Here is a 20,958-nt window from a genome sequence, read left to right on the forward strand (position 1 = left end):
TTTTCACTTCTACCTACGGAGAAAAGGCAGACCAAGAAGGGAGCCTGGAGGGGAGGAGTCAGAGGTGGAGAGCAGAGCAGGGGCAGGCTGAGAAGTGCAAACCCAGAGACAGACCCCCGAGCTGCCCTGTACTGTTTCTGGGGCTCCCTCTCTGAGGTTTGATGTGCTTTGGCCTTCAGTGGTTGGCACCTGTCCCAGGTCACTGGGCTGCTCTGCTTTCTTTCCCAGGGAACCCAAAATGCCTGGGGCTTAAGGCCCTCAGGGCAGCCCAGGCTAGATCTGACAGGTGAGAGTGTGACGGCCCAGCTCCCAAAACTCCTCTGAGATTCTGGGTCTAGACCGGAACCCAGCACATAATGAGAGCTCAGTTAAGTGTTTGTTTAATGAACAAATGCAGCCAAATTTACATTTGTCATTTCTGGAGTTTTTGTCACTCTTAGGCCTTTCCCATCCAAGATCAAAGAGGCATTTACTCATATTTGTTCTGGTGTGTTTACTTCCTTACGTAAGAATTTTGTATATTTAACAATTTGATCTATTCGAGGTAAATATGGATTTTCTCCTCACTCATGGCCAGTCAGTTGTCCCAATAGCAATTCCTGAATCTCTCCTTTATCTATAAAACCAAAATACTATATTATCTAGGTATTAAGCAATCATTTTAACGGTAGTTATAATGATTATGTCACCACATGGAAAACGCTCACCTTGTAATTTTAGCTATTTTTTAATAGCTACATAGAAACTATGTCATCATCTAAGCAAGGGTAGGGAGAAACAGAGGGAAATTGACTGGAGGATAGAACTGTGTTTTTTATGTCTATTACTATTTATGGAATAAATTGAAACTTTAAATGAACAGAATATGGAGGAGAAGGGGAAGAAGGACTTAAAAGAAGCAAGCTGTTTGGTTGCTTGAGCCTGAGACAAACACCTGGGTGTTTGTGTGTGTGATTTGTTTTGTGTTTGTTTATTTTGAGGTGATCTCAGGAAGCTGAGGATGAGAGAGGATGCAGGTAAGGGAACATTGTTACTGGAGAGCCCCGGGAGTCATGATTAGAGGAAAGGCCAGTAGAGAATCTGTGATGAAAACCACTTCCTTTGGCCCTGTACCCTGAGCTCTGAGCTCCTCCCCAGCCTCAGCTAAGTGAACAAAACCGCTGAGAGTCCCCTACCTGAAATAAATCAGGCCTCGGGCTGTGGATCAGTGAGTCCAAATGCTCCCATCACCTTGCCCTGGCTAATGGGGTGCTGTGTCAGCCAGGCAGCAGGGATGCTGATCTTTGTGGTTATACACTAAGCATTATCTGAGGAACCATATCTCCCCACACAGCTATCTCTGGAAAAGCCCTCTCAGACCCCTTAGAATTCAGTAGTTTTCTAAAATAGAATTCAGAGAACATTTTAATTCATCAGCCTCTGGCCCAGCCATACCCACCCTTGTAACAGATGTGAAGAGCATCCGAAATAGGGACAAAGGACAGCCGGGGTGCCATCGGGCCCTCATCTGGTCTGTACTTGGGGGGGTTCGGCAGGGCATGTCCTGGGGCCTGGGCTACTTAACTAGGTCTTGCCTTCCTAACCAGAGGGCACTTCTCCTCAACCTTCATGGCTCAGCTGCCCCGGGCTCTCCACTGGGGTCCCAAAGGTGCAGTTAGAAGCGCTCATGCCAAGGCAACTGACACCCAGACCCTTCCTCCCCCCTCGCACCCAACCAGGATGTCACTTGAGGTCTGGCTTTGGGGGCAAAACACCCCCTGTTCGCCTGGCTATCTCTTAGAGCAGCTCCCCTAAGTGCTGCCCCCTGCTTCAGCCACAGGCCCTGTCCCAGGGCTGTTTCCCTGTCCCAGGGCTGACTCCCGCGCGAGCTACCCCGCACTGGGCTACCCCTGGTGCAGAGACCAGACAGGCCTGCTGGCTGACCCCCCTCCCCCTCCCCACCACCACCTCCGCAGAAGCGCGCTTCCTTAAATGTACAATACATTTTTGGAGAGGCTCGCTGGTTCCCCCGTGAGCACTCGGCCTGGTTGCAACCAAATCCAAGCTCCCGTGTATGTGCAGGAGAAAGGTCCCATGGCCTCGCTTCCTTTAGGGCGCAACAAGCCCGGGCGCGCCCACAAGGCCTGGAGTGCGCGCGCAACGCAGCGCCCCGCTTTTGGGCGCCTGAGCGGCAGCCAGCCCACTCAGCCGGGCCTCTACGTCACGCCCCGCAGGCCCTCCCCAGTCCTCCTGATTGGCGGAGCGCGCGCGCGAGTGCGCCCGCCCCGCCCCCAGCCCCGCCCCTGCGGCACTGCCCCGCCCCCTGGCTTACAAAGCTGCCTGGGAGGCTTCCAAGTTGGAACGTGGAGGCGCGGGCACCCAGGGCTCGCTCTCCGGGCCGAAGGGGCGCTTTGCCGTCGAGCTCGCGCTCCAGCCGTCGCCCCAGGCTTGACAGTGGCCGGCGGCGCTTCCGAAGCACAGTCCCTGCCCCGCTCGGCCCGCCACGGGCCCCTTCCTCTCCCCAGCCCTCGATCGGGGGGCGGGGGGGGCCTTTTCAGTAGAGCACCCGGAAATACCCATTGCCCAGGCCCCCCTCGAAGGCACACCACCCCGTGCCAGGAGGTTGATCCTCGAGGGCCCCGCACGCGGACTCTGGGGCACAAAAATGATGCGGATTCCGCCAGCACCGCACGCCTGGAGCCCCCAGCCCGTCCTCAGACGCCCTTATCCTGACCCCCGCTCACTCCCGGGCTCCTCCTCACACCAGCGCCCGGGACCCCGGCACAGCCGCCGCGGGGTAGGCACCACTCCTTAGCAGCCTCTGCACCGCACACCCGGGCGCTCCCGCCCACGTCCCTGCTCTTCGGTTCCCTCCCTGGGACGCCCCTCGCCCAGCATCTCCCCCCAAACACCCTCACGGGACCCCCAGCCCCAGCCCCAGCCCACACTCTACCCCATACCCCTCCCCGGGGCCCATCCTCACTCCCGCAGCCAAGCGATCCCTCCTGGTCCCCGAGTCCCCGCACCGCGCACCCCTCCACCCCACCACACACGCACGGGCCCTCTTACCCCCCACCCCCACGTCTCTTACCCCACTCGTCTGCCAGACCCTCCCCACAGCCCTCACCCCCAGACCCCTCACCCCACTCATTTTTGCAGCCCCCTGACGCCCAGGCCCCTCACATCTACCTCCAGAACCTCTCTGGGATCGCCTGCACCCCAACCCTTCACCTCACTCCTCTGCCCAGGACCCCTACGCGCGCGCGCTGCCCGCCCGCCCCAACTCACCGCCTCCATCTCACCCCGCACCCCTCTCCCCCCGGGGCTGGCGGGCAGAGCCGGCGGCGGCCGCGGAGGCCGGTCCCTGGGCCGGGACACACCCACCCGCCCGCCCCCCTGCTTTCCCTCGTTCCCTTCCTCCGTCCCTCCCTCCTCCCGCCCTCCCGCCCTCGCTCCGCGCTCGCTCCTTCCCCCTCGCCCGCTCCGGCTTCCCGCGGCGCCCGGCCTCCCCTCCGCCGCCCGGTGCGCGGCTCTCCCGGGCGCGGCTCCGCGGTTCATGGTGACGAGGCGGCGGCCGCTCGAGCCCAGCGGCGGCAGCGGGAACTGGGGCGCGGGCGCGGACCGCCTCTCCCCAAGCGCGGGGCCGGGCGGCGGGCGCGCCCAGGCGGCGGCGGCGGCGAGCGCCCCCCCGGCCCGCGGCCCCGCGCGCCCACCGCGCCGCACCCCCGCGCGCCCGGCAGGCGGGGGGCCGGGCCGGTGGGCGGCCGCCACGCCGCGCACCCATGGACGGCCCGGCCATCATCACCCAGGTGACCAACCCCAAGGAGGACGAGGGCCGGGCGCGGGGCGCCAGCGAGAAAGGTGAGGAGGGGCGCGGGCGCTGCGGACCAGGGCCGTGCACAGCCCGCACCGCCGGAGTTTGCCGTCGGGCGCTGGCGGTCCGGCGCTGGCACGGCCTGGGGAGGGTGCGGGGTGCGGGGTGCGCCCGCAGGGGAGGCTTGGGGCGTACGTGTGCCGGCGGAGATAGGCCGAGCGTGCCTGCGCGGGCGGAGAGCGTGTGCGGTGGCGTGTGCATCCCAGCGGGAGCTGGTGGGTGCGCGGGGTGACCCTGGCTGGCTGTGAGTTTGTGTTTGTGCTCCAGCCGACAGAGAAGTTGTGAGCGGGTGTGTGCTCCTGGCAGGTTGTGAGTGTGCGGGTGTGCCTGATGGGTTATGAGTGTGTGTGCACTAACTTGTGTGTGCACGCTCCAGCTGGGAGATGGTAAGGATAAGGATAGGTGTGAGTGCCTGTTTTCCTAATGCGCTGTGAGTTTGTGTATGTATCTTATGTAGAGGTGTGTGTGTATCTAGGAGGTGGTGGTGTGTGTGGCGTGTGGTGTGTGAGAGAGACAGAGAAACACCTTTGCCTGCATGAGCAGGAGCCTGCAAAGATGTTGTATGTGTGTTCGCTCCTGATGGAGTTTGTGTGATTGTGTTCCTGCACCATTCAACTGGCAGGTTGAATATGTTGTGTCCATGCACAGGGAGGGTGGAGGGGTGTGTGCACTCTCACACTTGAAAGCTGTGTTTGCAGATTTGTGCGCCTGCCTGTACCGTTTGTGTCCGCCAGACAGCGAGGCTGTGTGCCTGTGTGTGTATCGTTGGTTGTGCGATGCTAGCCGGGGGTGGGTGCCGGGCAGTGCTAAGCCATCCTCCCTCTCTGCTCTGTGCAGTCTCAGCGACCCCAGCCTGGGGGAGCACCTGCAAGGCCTGGTCCTCCCTGGGCTCATTTAGGGCCGGGCTCCAGCAGGCACTCAGGCAGCCCTGGGGTTGCCAGGTGTGTCCTTTCCCAGGGCCAGCGCTGTGCTCAGCACCTGGTTGGATTTTGCCACATTTTGGTCCCATCACCCTCTTCCGTTTCCTCCTTCCTTTTCTTCTTTTTGCCTTGGCCCCTCTCGGAGACTGGGTGTCCCCCTCTCTCACATGTCCTGCTTACTGTTCCTCTCATGAGCAGCCCTGAGGCTTGGACAGAATTTTCTGAAGGGCCAAGGGATTTAGCTAGTTGTGTGCTGATGGTGAAAGCTTGCCTCACTTTCTTATTGCTGTGCCCCAGCAAACACCTGGGTGGAGGTCTGGAGTGGCTCACCAGGGAGGACCCCTCCTGTAAGCCTGGCCTGGCCACACTGTCTTTGGGAAAGAGTCACCTTTCTCTCCCAAGTGTTAGCACCCTTGCTGTGCCAGTGGGGTGAGGTGGGCAACCCTTCTGCGGGAGCTGGGTGGGGTGGGGGAGCACTCCACTGCCCCTCCCCGAGGGGGGACCCCTGGGCAAGCCCACCAGGAAAATGCAAGAAACAACCAGAGGTACCCTCAGACTGGGAATTTTCAACCCATGTGCACTTTTGTAGACTGTAAACATTCTGTCTGCAGACTGGTTTTCTTTTATGTCAAATGAGAATTCAAACTCCCCCAGGCATTTTTCTGTGCCTTACCAACTGGCTAAAAACTTCTACCAGGTGAGCCTCCATGTTCCACCCGGGTGGCCTGGTCTTCCTGCCCTAAGGATTGTCAGTTCTTGGGGGCCAGGCCTGCAGGCTCTGGGCTGGGTGTGTCCCCTGGGAGGGTTTAGTAGAATGCATCCAGGAGGTGTGATGCCTGTGCTCCGAGCCCGCTGTGGATTGAGTGTTTTGTGTGATGCCCTGCCAGAGAGAGAACCCACAGCTCTGTGAGGCGAGGTGGGGCATAAAGCAGGGAAGTATTTGTCAGGGCCTCAGCCCTCCTGCTGCCCCGCACCTGACTCTGGGATCCGGACCTCCTCAATTTTCTCGTTTCCTCTAGCTGCTGGGCTTGTTAAAGTAGAGTCAGTCCATCCAAAATCCAAACCGTGTCCAAATACTCAGGATGGTGCATGTTCAATTCTACTTGTTTACATTGCTTTTCACCACGGCCTTTTATCATCTTTAACAGCTCATTTTGTTTGTTTTTCAGTGTCAGACTGGTTGATTGTTAACTGATTAGAGGAATTCCTTACCCCTTTGCTCTGGGGGTGGGGTAGCTAGCTAGTGGCTTCTTTTTGCTGAAGCATTAAAATCCTGCTCGATTTCGTTTTTTGCTTTTTTTAAAAAAGGAAATAATTTTGGTTAGTTACAGTGTGGCAATAAACTTTGGAGCCTGACTTTGGAACAGCTTCTTCAGATTCCTAAACCACTGAACAGGTTTAGCAATGCTTCTAACGTAAGCATGTTGATGTATTTAGATAGGCACGGGACGTTTTGCATCATTTTAATTCCAGGTAAACACTTAATCATTTTTGTTTTTAAATATGCGGCCTGGAATGCTGTGAGTTTTTGTGGCAGGAAAGAAACGTTTGGTTTTAAACGTTTGCTTTCATCATTTATTCTGTGAAATAGGAATAATAATGCCTGCCTCAGGGTTGATTGATAGGAAGGTTAAATGAGTTCAGGACTCTGCCTGCTTCACCGTGTGTCACTGTTTCATAAGCCTGGCTTTAGGTGTAGATTTGCAAAGGCAGTGCCAAGGCGGGCTGTAGTGTTTTGCATGAATTGAGTTACTTCTTGACACTTTGCTATGTGGGGGGGGCAGCACTCCGGGAAGACTCTCAGGACTGTCCCTGTCAGCCTGGCCTGTCGTGGGAGATTGATTTCCTAGTTGTGTTTGATATGATTGATAGTGTTAAGATGCAGAGACAGATTTCCCCAGGAGTTTAATTCCGTCTGCTTTGCTCTCTGGAAATTGACTCTTACCAATCAATAAGAAAAAGTCAGACAGTTCAGTAAAAACGTGGCGGAGGGCTAGACACAAGAAAGTCATAGGAGAGGAGATCCAAATGTCCAGGACACGCATGAAGGGACGCTCCGCTTCACATGAAACATTTTCATGCGTCAGCTTGGTTAAACACTTAAATGGTTGCCAACATCCAAAGTAAATAAAAGTTTGGGGAATGGATGCTCGTCAAGATTTTTTTGTGAGAGAATAAATAAAGTGAGTACAGACTTTTTAGAGAGTAATTTAGTGCTGAATCGTGTGGCTACAAGTAACTGAAAACCAGACTGACACTGCAGCATATACCAATAGAAGAGCTCATTTTTCTCACATAACAGGCAGTCTGGAGGTAGGCTACTGCTGGCTTTGTTTCAGCAGCTCATCGGTCAAGGCTGACATCATCCTGATTCTCCTGGCGTTCCTTTGTGCTGTCACAGGGCTGCCACCCCTCCGAATACCTCAGCCACCTTCGGGGCAGGGAAATGGGACAGTGCCAACCGCGTCTATATCCCTTTTACCTGGAAAGCAAAAACATTCCTGGGGAGCACTTCGCATTCTTTTGCTGATGTTTAATTGGCTGCAGCTGGGTCAGGTGGCCACCCCTAGCTGTAAGCAAAGTGAGCTTCCAGCATTTCTAAGCCTTTGCTGTGGGAGGAGGAGAGGAGAGGATTGAACATGAGTGGGAGCAGGTAGTGGTTGAGCCAATCAGCAATGCTGGCAATCCCTTCAAAGCCCACTTCTACTTCTGGGTTTTTCTGCCATTGAAATAGCCTCATATGCGCTCAAAGAAACACGGACAAGGATTGTCGCTAGTGGCTGCATTGCTTGCAAGAGCAAAAGTTGGAGCCTTCTGAAGTGTCAGCAGACAAATGTTTCGACTCTGGAACCTCAATACCACAGACTACTGCAAGGCAACTGAAAAGAATGAGTTAAATCGGATCAAATATACTGACAACTAAATTTCCAAGACATTTTATGGGGAGGGAAGGAATTTGAAAGACAGTTTAAATAGTATGATGCTAGCTGTAAAAACACACACCTGCAAAACTGTACATAGAAATACAAAGAATCTAGAAAGAAATACTTGAAACTGACAACAATGATTTTCTCTGGGGAGAGGGCTGAGATGGCAAGTGAAGGAACTTTGCCTTTTTGTTTAAATATTAATGACAGTGTACTCGTGTTTTTCAGATGCATTTTTTAAACTAAAATGGAAAAGAAATTCCTCATCGCTGTTTGGAGGGAAATAAATAATGGTGGGAATTTAATAATAATGAAACAAAGAACCCTCAATCAATATGCAATGTTAGCAAGAACATATCCACTCCAGCTAAACGGTTATTTTGTAAGCTAATACGTGTCCCTCGATGAGATTTCTCTAGGCAAGTTGGTTTTGGCAGAGACTTTGGCCCAAGGTGCTAGGTAGATTTCTCCCAAATGTTTGCAGCACTTAAGCTTAACCTTTGGGCAGCTAACAAAATTACAGCAAGCGGGAAACTCTTGGAAGCAATAGTTCCTTCAGATGCCAGAAGACATTTGAAGTCGATTCAGTTTGATTAACTTTTTAAACTTAAACCTTTTATTTAGAGACTAGAGGCCCAGTGCATGAAATTCATGCAAGGGGCTTGGCCCTCGCAGCCCTGGCTGCATCTGGAAGGTCGTCCAGACAGTTGGCCGGAAGGATGTCCGGACGGTCATGCTGCTGTTTGGTCTAATTAGCATATTGGCTCTTTATTATATAGGATAAGTGTAGATTGGCATGCCGTTTAAGAAATCACACAGAGAGCCCTTATCCCCTCTACCCGCATCTCTCCAATGTTAACATCTTGCGGAACTATAGCACAAAATCCGGATGTTGACATTGGTATAGTCGATGCAGAACAATTCCATCACCAGGAAGGCCCCCCAAGATGCCTTTGTATAGCCACCCCTACTTCTCCCCCACCCCTACCACCCCCTTAGCCCGCTAGTGTGTTCGTTCTTCATTTCTAAAATTTGGCCATTTCTATGCGATCTTTCGTAATTGACTTTTTGTTGCTGAGTCGTATTCCATGATGTGGATATACCACCGCTGGTTCAAGCATTCACCCTCTGGAGGACACCTGGGCTGTTTCTGGGTTTTGGCTACTAGGAATAAAGCTCCTATCAACATTAGTGTACAGGTTTTGTGTAAACACAAGCCTTCATTTCTCTGGGATAAATACCCAGACATGCAATAGCTGGGTCTCATGGAAGTTGTATATTTACTTTTTTAAGACATTGCCAAACTGTTTTCCAGAGTACACGTACCATCTTTCATTCTCACCAGCAACATGCGAGTCCGGCTTCTCTGCATCCTCACTAGCATTCAATGTTGTCACTGTTTTTTTATGTTAGCCATTCTGCCAAGTGCGTAGTGGTGTCTCATTATGGTTTTAATTTGCATTTCCCTGAAGGCTAACGATATTAAGCATCTTTTTATGTGCTATATATTTTTTGGTGAGATAGTTCTTTGTATCTTTAGCTTGTGGTTCGGATATTTTTTTTTTTTTCTGTTAAGTTTTTGAGAATTCTTTACATATTCTAGATGTTAGTCCTCTGTCAGGTAAATGGTTTGCAACTATTTTCTCCTTGTCTTAGATCAGTTTTTCCTTTTATTGTTGTTGTTAATCCTCGCCAGAGGATATGGATATTTTTCCATTAATTTTTTTAGAGAGAGTGGAAGGGAGAGGGAGAGACAGAGAGAGAAACATCAATGTGAGAGAGACACATCTATTGGTTGCCTCCCACATGTGCACTGACCAGGGCTGGGGATTGAGCCTGCAACTGAGCTACATGCCCATGAGCAGAATCGAACCCAGGACCCTTCAGTCCACAGGCTGATGCTCTATCCACTGAGCAAAACATTTCACCAAATAAGAACACAACACTTCTATTTCTTCATTTCTGATTTGTATGCCTTTTATTTCTTTTTCTTGCTTTGTTGCATTGACTAAAACTTCTAGAAGTATTTTAAGTAGGAATGGTGAGAATGGACGTGTTTGTCTTGTTCCCGATCAGTCTTTTACCATTAAATATAATGTCAGGTGTGGGGTTTTTTGTAGATGTCTTTATCAGGTTGAAGAAGTTCTTCTAAATTCTGAGAGTTATTATCAAGAATGGATGTTGAATTTCATCATATGCTTTCCCTGCATCCGTTGATATGATCATATGAGTTTTTATTTTTAGTCTGTTAATATGGTAGATTACATTGATGAATTTTTTAATATTGAACCAGACTTGCATCCCTAAAGTAAACTTCATGGTATGGTATATAAATCTCTTTATATATTGATGAATACTATTTGTTAATATTTTGTTAAGTATTTTTATACCTGTATTCATGAGTGATATTATTCTATAGGTTTTTTGTTGTTTTGTTTTGTCTTTATTTGGTTTAATATCAGCTTCATAAAATAAATTGGGAAGTGTTCTCTCTTCTCTTTTCTGGATGAGATTATGTAGAACTAGAAGCCCAGTGCATGAAATTCATGCATGGGGTGGGGGGAGGTCCCTCGGAGTGGCCTGCAGAGATTGGGCCCTAGCTCACACGCCCAGTCTCGCAGCCCCAGCTTGCACCCCCAGCCTCACAACCCTGCAGCCCCGCCTGGCACCCCACCTTGGCCTGGTGCCACCCGCTCACCTGCTCCACCATCCCTCTGCGGTCCCACTCTCATTGGGTCCATTGGGGCCGGCAGCACCTCCACTGCTGCCCAGTGCCAGTGCCATGTCGCCGACACCCGCCATGTTTTGTGCTGCCCCCTGGTGGTCAGCACACATCATAACAAGCGGTCAAACTCCCGGTCAGTCAAACTCCCCCTTGGTCAGTCGAACTCCTGCCGGAGGGGGACAATTTGCATATTAACCTTTTATTATATAGGATAGGATTGGTGTTAATTCTTTAGTGAAATCATCTGGGCCTGGAAATACCTCTTTGGGGGAGTTTTTAACTACAAACTCAATTTTCTTAATAGAGAGCTATTCAAAATATCTCTTTCATACTGGGTAAGTTGTTACAGTTTTTGTTTTTTGAGATTTTATCAATTTCATCTAAGTTGTCAAAGATGTGTGTATACTAGTAATTGTTCATAGTACTATTCCCTTGTTACCTGTTTGGTGCCTACAAGGTCTGAAGTGATAATCCCCTCTTTTATTCCTGATATTGTTAGTTTGTGTCTTTCATCTTATTTTTTTTGTCAGTCTTGTTAGAGGTTTCTCAATTTTCTTATTCTTTACAAAGAACCAGCTCTATGTTTCATTGATTTCTGTCTGTTGCTTTTATGTTTTCAACTTCATTTATCTGTGTTCTTTTATTAGTTCCTTCCTCCTGCTTGATTTGGGTTTATTTAGCTCTTCTTCTAGGTTCTTGGAGAGACCTTAGATTATTGATTTGAGACTTTTCCTCTTCCCCAATGTGTGCATTTAGTGCTACAAATTTTTCTCTTAGCACTACTTTTGCAATGTCCTAGACATTTAGGTGTGTTGGATTTTCATTTTTATTCAGATCGCTGTATTTTTAAATAGACTTTATTTTTCAGAGCAGTTTTAGGGTCACAGCAAAATTGAGCAGAAAGTAGAGTTCCCATACAATGTTGACTACCCCCCTAGTAATACCATTCGTATCCTGCACCAGAGTGTACATTTATTGTAGTCAGTGAACCTACATGGGCACACCATTATCGCCCCAAATCCACATTTTACATAAGGGTTCACTCTTGGTGTTGTGCATTCTGTGGGTTTTGACAAATGTGTAAGGACATGTATCCATTCTTATAGTATCATACAGCATAGTTTCACTGCCTAAAAATCCTGCGTTCTGCTCATTCGTTCCTCCCTCCCTCCCCCAACCCCTGGCAACCCTGATCTTTTTCACTGTCTCCACAGTTTTGCCTTTTCCAGAATGTCACATGGTTGGAATGATAAAGTATGTAGCCTTTTCAGATTGGCTTTGTTTTACTTCCTAATATGCATTGACTTTTCCTCTCTCTTTTCATGGCTTAATAGCTCATTGCCTTTTAGTGTTGAATACTGTTCTCTGGTTGGGAGGCACCAGTCACTTTGTGAAGGACATCCTGGTGGCTTCCAAGTTTTAGCAATTATGAATAAAGCTGCCATAAATAGTTGTATGCAGGTTTTTCTGTGAATGTAAATTTTTAACTCATGTGGGTAAAAACCAAGGAGCGCCGTTGCCGTACTGTATGGTAAGAATATTTTTAGTTTTGTACGAAACCACCAAATTGTCTTCCAAAGTGACATGGCTATCTTTAGTTTTCTGAAGTTTAGTTATGATCTATTTTGGCATGGATTCCGTTGTGTTTATCCTGTTTGTGGCTCCCGCAGCTTCTTGAATTTGCAGGGCTATGTCTCCTGCCAGATTTGGGAAGTTTTCAGCCATTATTTCCCGAAGTACTTTTCAAGTGCCGCCCTCTCTCTTCTTCTGCTGGGACGATGAGGACACAATTCTTAGGTCCTGTGTTATAGGCCCACAAGTTTATCAGTACTAATTTTTTTAAAAATCTCTTTTCCCTCTGTTGATTCAGATTAGGTAATTTCTATTATTCTGTCTTCAGGTTCATTCATTTGTTCCTCATCCCCATCCATTCTGCTATTCAGCTCATCCACATAGCTTTTAATTTCAGTTTTTGTATTTTTTAGTTCTAAGTGTTATATTTAGTTTTTCTTTATACTTTGCATTTCTTTGCTGGCGCCTTCTGTTTTCTTCATTTGTTTTCATCGTGTTTCTAATTGCTTTTATCGTAGCTGCTTTAAAATCTTTGTCAGATGAGTGCAACAGCTCCATCCTCTTGGCGTTGGCATCTATCCGTTGTCTTTTATTTCGTTTGAGATTTTCAGATTCTTGGAATAGCAATTGGATTACAGTTGAAACCTGAACAACGGAAACTCTGCATCTTATTTAAACCTACTGTTTTCGTTGGTTTTCTCTGACACTGATCCAGTAGAGAAGGGGTAGCACTGCCTTGTTACTGCCAGATAGAGGTAGACGTCTAGGATTCCACTTGGACTCTTTAGAGACACTGCAGGGCAAGGGAGCGAGTGCAGCTCCCACATGGTCTCTTCTAAACTGGGGCGCGGCCGGCATGGCTCTGTGGTTGAGCGTCGACCAGGAGGTCATGATTTGATTCCCAGTTGGGGCACATGCCTGGGTTGCAGGCTCGATTCCCAGTGTGGGGCATGCAGAGGCAGCCGATCAATGATTCTCTCTCATCATTGATGTTTCTATCTCTCTCCCTCTCCCTTCCTCTCTGAAATCAATAAAAATATATTTAAAAATAAAGTAAATTGCAGTGGTAGTGGTATCATTACTACTAGGCAGTGGTAAAAGCTCTGACTCTTCCTATGTCTTCTCTGACACTGCCCCAGCAGGGATGGTGGGTGCCTCCTTGTGCCCTGATAAGGGTGGAATTCTAGGTAGCCATTGGGTTTTGCTCACATGGGTGGGGGTGGGGCCATAGTGTGTGTGTGTGTGTGTGTGTGTGTGTGTGTGTGTGTGTGTGTGTGTGGTGTTAGGCTACAGTAGGGCAGTTACTATCCGAAAGTTGTCTGTCTTGTCTTTCTGCTAGTTTTTTGGTTACAAAGAATAGTCTTTTGAGGGGGCTCTTTGTCTGCAACTATTGGTTTTTCTCTATACCCAGCCTCTTCAGCTCTAAACGTGGGCTACACGAGGCAGAACGAAAACCCAGGATTACCAACCGCCGTGTTGTTTCAGATCTCAAAGTCCCCAGCTGCCTGCCTTCTCTCCAGCTTCCAGAATCTCCTCCGTGTATGTGCTGGATAAACAAGGTTTCAGTTGTACTCAGTGGGGAGAATAGGAAGATGTATGTCTACCCCATCTTCCTAGAAGCAGAAGGCCCCTGGTTAACTTTTAGACCTATCCAAAGTGGGTATTTTAAGGAAGCCTGGAGTTGGAAAGTTATCATTTTAAAGGTTTATTTCAACATTGTGCTAATGATCTATGTGAAAGTCAAATTGAGTTAGTGCTTTGAGAATCCTGATGGTCCCCTAAAAAGAGAAAAATGGTGATGCATTCGATGTGAAATCATGTAGCGCCGTACGGCTTCAGTGGCATCAGTTGTTGAACCAATCTTAAAAGATACATTCATGAGTTTTGCTCTTAACACCAAAATTTTGGATCAGGGTTCATGAGTATCCGGGTATAAATGCATTTTTTTTATCTCATTCTGTTTGGTTGGCAAGCGTGTTCAAACCCGTATCTTAGCTTTCATTTTATTACTCATAAAGAAAGAATTCACTTAAGTAGAGACGTCCTCATGGAGCAGACACAAAGGAGCTTATCTTTGGATTCAGCACTCCTGACCACCAGACAGGGTTCCCTGGCCAGTGACTGGAAAAGACTGGTCCCAGGCTACGCTGCCCTGGGAGCAGGCCGAGGGCCTCAGAAATTTACCGTCGCTGTACTTGACTGGAGTGTCCCTGGTTGTAGAGAAACCCCATCTGAAATGGCAGGACTGGGGTTTTCAAGAGGGACCACACCGCTTCCAGTTTAATTCTCAGGTATTTGTTTGTTTATCTTTCTCCTAGTTTTATGGAGATATAATTTATATCCTACACCAGTGGTCGACAAACTGCGGCTCTTTGGCCCCTTGAGTGTGGCTCTTCCACAAAATACTGACTTCTGCGCATGGGCCACGAAGTTTCAATCGCACTGTATGTGCACGCCCGCACGTGGTATTTTGTGAAGAGCCACACTCAAGGGGCCAAAGAGCCGCATGTGGCTCGCGAGCCGCAGTTTGCCGACCACGGTCCTGCACTGTTTAAAAATTACAGCAAAATGCCTTGAAATGTGTCTCTATTGTGAAATGATAACCACAGGAAGTTTGGTGAACACCCATCACTTCAGAGAGTTACAAAAAGTATGTTTTCCTAAGAACTTCCAGGATTTACTCTCTTAGCAACTTTTCAGTATACTATCCAGTATTGTTAACTATAGTCATCATGCTGTACGTCACATCCTCAATACTTATTTATCTTTATAACTGGAAGTTTGTGCCTTCTGAACACCTCCACTCAATTCCCCCCTCCCACCTCCTGCCTCTGGCAACCACAAATCTGATCTCTTTTTCTATGAATTTGTGGTTTTTTAGATTTCCCATATAAGTGAGATAGTACAGAATTTGTCTTTCTCTGTCTGACTTATTGTATTTAGCATAATGCCCTCAAGAGCCATTCATGTTGTCACAAATGGCTGGCTTTCCTTCTTTTTATGGCTGAATAATATTCCATTATATATATATATATATATATATATATATATATATATATATATATGTATCTCACATCTTCTTTATTCATTCAACCATCGATGGACAGTTGGGTTGTTTTCATGTCTTGGCTATCCTATATAATAAAAGGCTAATATGCAAATTGAACAGCAGAACGACCAGTTGCTATGATGGGCACTACCAGGGCACAAATGCTCAAAGCAGGAGCTGCCCCTGATGGTCAGTGTGCTCCCACAGGGGCAGTGTTGCTCAGCCAGAAGCCGGTCTCATGGTTGGCTAGCGCAGCGGTGGTGGCAGGAGCCTCTCCTGCCTCCGTGGCAGTGCTAAGGATGTCCGGCTGATGGCTTAGGCCCGCTCCCCATCAAGGAGGGGAACGGGCCTAAGCTGGCAGTCGGACATCCCCCAAGGGGTCCCAGACTGTGAGAGGGCACAGAGGGGACCCCCACCTCCCCTAAGTGCATGGATTTTGTGCACCGGGCCTCTAGTTGTAAATAATATTGTAATGAACCTGGGGGTGCAGATGTCTCTTCATGATAATTATTTCATTTCCTTTGGAATGTATACCCAGAAGTGAGGTAGATGGCTTTTTTCTCTTTTAATGATGTTGGGGGCTGGGAGCGGGGATACATGGCAGTGCCAGTGGGTGCACTGGGTCCTTTCAGCCCGGAACTGGCCGAGGTCAAGAAACATTCTGGCCACAGATGATTCTAGATTTAAATTTGTTTCTCACTCCCTTTGGCAGTAATGTATGGTGCCAAGATCGGCAGCATATAGCTACAAAAAAAAAAGGAATGTAAGGATTCTCTTGGGTAATGTTGAAGGTATGCTATATACCCTGGAACTTACTTTCCAGATCTTAAATCTTGGTTCATCAGACATTTAAAGTTCAGTGTTTTTAATGACCTTTCTTTTTTAAATGTACTTTCTTTGCCCTGGCTGGTGTGGCTCAGTTGGTTGAGCATTGTCCCATGTACTGAGAGGTCACTTGTTTGGTTCCTCTTCAGGGCACATGCGGGTAGGGGGCATGCAGAAGGCAGCTGATTGATGTTTCTCTCTCTCTCTCTGTCTCTCTCAAACCAATAAAAACATATTCTAAATTTTTTTTAAAATCTACTTTCTTTAAGTGGTTTTCTTTCCTTTAATCTTTTAACATTCATTTTCGGATTTTGTTTAAATGAGAAATGCATATTCAGTGCTTTATTTAAAATAAAATTAAGCAGACATTTGCCTTGATGGCCTTGAAATAACATCACATAATGGAGCAAAGACTTAGGAACTGCTTGTAGCCCTGGGTTGGGATGCGGACAGTTTAATATTTGGGATCGAGGCTGGAAACACTGGTGGCATAGTTCTGGGAAACCAGAAGCTAATAAACAGCGGTCTGTATGGATGCTGAGGGTTATGTAATCACCTAAGTAATAGCTCATTTTGATTCTGAGTAGCTGCTTCGAGATAAAAACTGAAAGGTCTCTTTGTAATTATAATTTGTGTTAAGGCTATTTGCCAAAATGTTTTTAAATCCTGGTACTTGAAGCACTTTCAAAATTGAAGAGAGCTGGCTCAACATTTGATGACTAATACTATTCTTACCTTTCAAAATCTGTATTTAACCTCAGCTTCCAATGTCTCGGGGTATCTTGAAGAACAGACTGCCCCACCTTGTCAACATGGCTTAAATAAGTGTAGCCTTTCAGTACCAGAGAGAAGTCAGAATTCCAGTCATAATTCATGCGGTACTTTAAATTGTATGTGACGTCTCCCTCTGCATTCTGATCAAGATTTAGCTTTCGTGCTTAGCATCTCATAAATTTGTTCTACATAAGGACTTGACTCACTTCTGTGCAAGTCAGACACCGGTGACTTTAGTTCCATAGACTTCAGCCAGAGCCTATTTTCTTCCCCCATTTGGAGGAAATGGCTCGAGGTGTTCATTTTTGTGTTGGTTAGAACAGATCCATTTCATAGCAGTCATCAAACAAGTGTATAATGTGGGTAGCTATTCACTCTGTCGATTATATAAGCTCTTACTGGGGAGCATTAAGTTTTCCGCCCTACAGTGTACCCTGATTCACCACCAGAGGCCTGACTTCTCTCCTTGAACTTTAAGTATTTTTATTATTCTGGTAAAGTTAAATGCAATAAAAATTATTATTTTTGGTGTTACCTGCGGTTGCAAAGTTCTGTGTGACAAACCCACTCCGCACAATCAAAATAGAGAAGAGGACCTGTGCCCCTTTGCTGTTCCCGGCCCTCCACACTCAGCCCCCAACAATGACTGATCTGTTCTTTTCTCTATCACTTTGTGCCTTTTACAGGATGTCATAGGAATGGCTTGTTACCGGAGAATCAAACTCCCCTGTCGCTTGTGGGAGTGAGGTTCTGGCGATATCTTCAGAAAATGGGTTTCCTAAGATTTGCACGGGAGGATGGGGTGTGGATAGAGATTTTACTGGCGTGGAGTTACATTTTTCGGGTTTTCCAAGTCCCCTGCCCCTTAAGCCAGTCCTGGACAAGGTGCAGCTGGGGTCCCAGCAGAGCCAGAAGCAAGGCCAGGGGCCAGCGCTTCCGTTCCATGTTGCCGCCGGGCGTCGTTCAGCATCTAAGCGACTGAAGTTCATTCGTCCATGTGTGGGGTCCACCGTGGCCGTGCACCATGTGGGCACAGGGGAGCGTGCCCCTGCCACGGGATCACAGGAGCCCTGGACCCAGGAGAGGGAGCGGCTCCTTTGTCTAGAAGTGCACGTATTTAGATTTTGTACACTCATCCTGGCCACTGATTTGTTCCCAGTTACGACTGGCAGACAGGTAGACACCTTTCCACGTCACTCAGACCTTACCGGGCATGCGTCTAAACTGCCTTTGTCCAGCCTCTTTCCCCATTGATCGGTGCGGAACAGACTTGGAAAATGTTAAATGCAGCTTTTTGGCAAAGCTATAGAAATGGCACGCCTATATTTAGTCTTCCCTCTCCCACTTTTCTGTTAAATAATAGCCAGGTTGTTACAACGGCATCATTATCATGCAGGATGTAGCTTTTGAGTTTGGGTTCTTCCACGTAGTGTAATACTTTTGAAATTCATCCAGGGGTTGTACGCGTCAGCTGCTGTTTGCTGCTGTTGCTGAGTCCTAGTCAACTGTAGGGTTGGACTACAGTTTGCAAGTGAATGCTTTAACTTTATAAAAAAAACAAAAAACCCTGCAAATTGTTTTCCAACGTGGTGGTACCATTTTGCATTTCCACCAGCAGTATATGACAGTTCTGGTTGCTCTGTATCCTTGTCAGTTCTTGGCCTTGTCAGGTTTTTATTTTAGCCATTCTAATGGGTATCTAGTGGTTATCTTGTTATGGTTTTAATTTGTATTTCCCTGACTACTGATAGCACTGAGATTCTTTTTTATGTTGTCTGCTATTTTTTTTTTTTAAATATATTTTATTGATTTTTTACAGAGAGGAAGGGAGAGAGATAGAGAGTTAGAAACATCAATGAGAGAGGAACATCGATCAGCTGCCTCCTGCACATCCCCCACTGGGGATGTGCCCGCAACCCAGGTACATGCCCTTGACCGGAATCGAACCTGGGACCCTTCAGTCCGCAGGCCGACGCTCTATCCACTGAGCCAAACCGGTTTTGGCTTGTCTGCTATTTAAATTCTTCGGTGAAATGTCTGTTCAGATTGTTGCCTATTTGTTTAAAAGTTGGGTTGTTTCATTTCTTATTATTTAGTTTGAAGGTTGTTTATATATTCTAGATACCACAGTACTTTGTTGGATTTTTGCAAGTATTTTCTCACAGTCTGTGGTTTGTCTTTTCATTCTTTTAGCAATGTTTTTTTCCCCCACTTTTAAACCATTTTCAAGGGTACAATTCAGTGGTTTTAAGTACATTTAGATTGTGCAACTATCACCACCATCCATCTCCAGTACATTTTTCATCTTGTGAAACTGAAACTCTGTACCCCCAGCCCCTGGCAACTGCTATGCTTTCTGTCTCTGATTTTGGACACCCTGATATGGTCATATCAGCAGAATCATACAGTATTTGTATTTATGATTGGCTTATTTCATTTCATGTAATATCCTCAAGGTTAATCGATGTCCGAATTTCTCTCTTTTTTAAGGCTGAGTAATATTACATTTTGTGTGTGTATATATCCATTATAATACATACATATTTTACATATTGCATATTTTTATATGTGTGGTTTATAAAATATACCACTGTTTGCATATTTGTTCATCCCGCAGTGGACACTTGGATTGCTTGCATGTTTAGCCATAGTGAGTAATGCCATGAACATGGATGTACAGATAGTGTTTGAGTCCCTACTTTCAGTTCTGTTGGGTGGATAGCCAGGAGCGGAATTGCTGCATCATATAGTAACTCTGGGTTTAATTTTTTGAGGAGCAGCCATACTGTGTTCCACAGCAGTTGCCTCATTTTCTATTCCCACCAGGTCCACAAGGGTGCTAGTGTCTCCACATCCTCACCAATGCTTGAAATTTTCTGTCTTTTTGATAGTAACTATCCTGATGGGTGGTGAGATGTTAAAAATGTGTTTTGAAGAGCAGAAATTGAGGTTTATTTGTTTGCATATGGATGTCCAGTTGTGTCCACATCAGTTATTGAAAAGACCATTTTTCTCTATTGTATTGCCTTTGAACCTTATTAAAAATCAATTGACTACATACGTGTGGTTCTATTCTGGACATATTCTCTCCTTAAATTTTGATCAGCCTCCTTAATGTGAAGCAGTGCTAAGCTTAATATAGTACCAGTCCTCCCTCAGAAGTAACTTTTGGGTCATGATTTAAGCAGAAGAGAAGATCAAGACATTTTGCAATCTGGCAGGGCAGACTTACTCTGCATTTTGTAGGAGTGGGGGTGGGGGCTCCGAAAGATAAAACCTATGACTTTCTCCACTCTTTTTTTTTTTTTTTTTTTTTTTTTAGGAACGTACCCAAACAGATTTTGTATAGTATATCCTTTTCAGGTTTAAAATTGGGGCTGAGAATTTCTTCTAATCTTGCATGCCCTTCTGCAGAAAGTAACACAGAAGTACACGATAAGATAAATAAGCATTTGAATGTAAAATATAGGCTCCCGTAGTTATACGATAGTATAAAAATAGTGACTATCTTCATGGAGGCTAAGAGAACAAAAGAATCAAATATCACCAGAACAGAAATAAATGTGCTGAAGTCCCAGCCCTGCAGAGAGGGCCTGGGCTCGGGAGGGTGTGGGGGCACCTTTCAGGCCGTTCCCAGATGTCTGCCGAAAAAAAGGAGGTGAGTCTATGACAGTGATAGCGAACCTTTTGAGCTCGGCGTGTCAGCATTTTGAAAAACCCTAACTTAACTCTGGTGCCGTGTCACATATGGAAATTTTTTTATATTTGCAACCATAGTAAAACAAAGACTTATATGTTTGATATTTATTTTATATATTTAAATGCCATTTAACAAAGAAAAATCAACCAAAAAAAATGAGTTCGCGTGTCACCTCTGACACGCGTGTCATAGGTTCGCCATCACTGCTCTACGACCTGAAATGGTAGGGAATGGGGGGCTCGTCCCCTGGGTAGCCCGAGTTCTTTTGCCACCAGTTAAACAAACGGGGTGTAACTTTTCTGAGAAGGAGATCCTCACCCAGGGAATGTCACCCGGTTGGTATCGAGAACACAGTTCTGTTTGCCGCTCCTATGAAGACGTCCCTTAGAAGATACTGCAGAGATGGCCAGAGTCCCAGAGATGGGAAGGAAAGAGCGGGCAAATAGCTAACATTCTTTTCTCTCTTCCTACCTCCTGTCGGGGCTCTCGCTCCAGCTCTTGCTGGGTGAGGCTGCTGGGTGTCCATTTCTAAAGCACGGCTCTGATCGTGTTGCTGCCTGATCCAGCTGTTTTTCAATGGTTGCCCGTCGGCCCCAAGATAAAAACATGACAT

At 47.2% G+C, this 20,958-nt stretch overlaps 1 protein-coding gene across 2 annotated transcripts in view; it reads left to right on the forward strand.

Annotated features, from left to right (window-relative positions):
- Window positions 1-3,416: 3,416 nt before the first annotated feature.
- The window catches only part of CTDSPL (CTD small phosphatase like), a 103,528-nt gene continuing 85,986 nt past the window's right edge, over window positions 3,417-20,958 (forward strand). Inside the window, exon 1 of one of the 2 annotated variants that reach the window (XM_059664397.1) lies at window positions 3,417-3,840. In XM_059664397.1, the coding sequence (XP_059520380.1) occupies window positions 3,762-3,840 (79 nt within the window). In that variant the 5' untranslated portion in view covers window positions 3,417-3,761. The remainder of the gene's footprint in view (window positions 3,841-20,958) is intronic. The other variant, XM_059664395.1, reaches the window with a different exon arrangement.

Source organism: Myotis daubentonii, chromosome 14 (assembly GCF_963259705.1).
Source record: "Myotis daubentonii chromosome 14, mMyoDau2.1, whole genome shotgun sequence".
In the NCBI taxonomy this organism is placed as follows: domain Eukaryota; kingdom Metazoa; phylum Chordata; class Mammalia; order Chiroptera; family Vespertilionidae; genus Myotis; species Myotis daubentonii.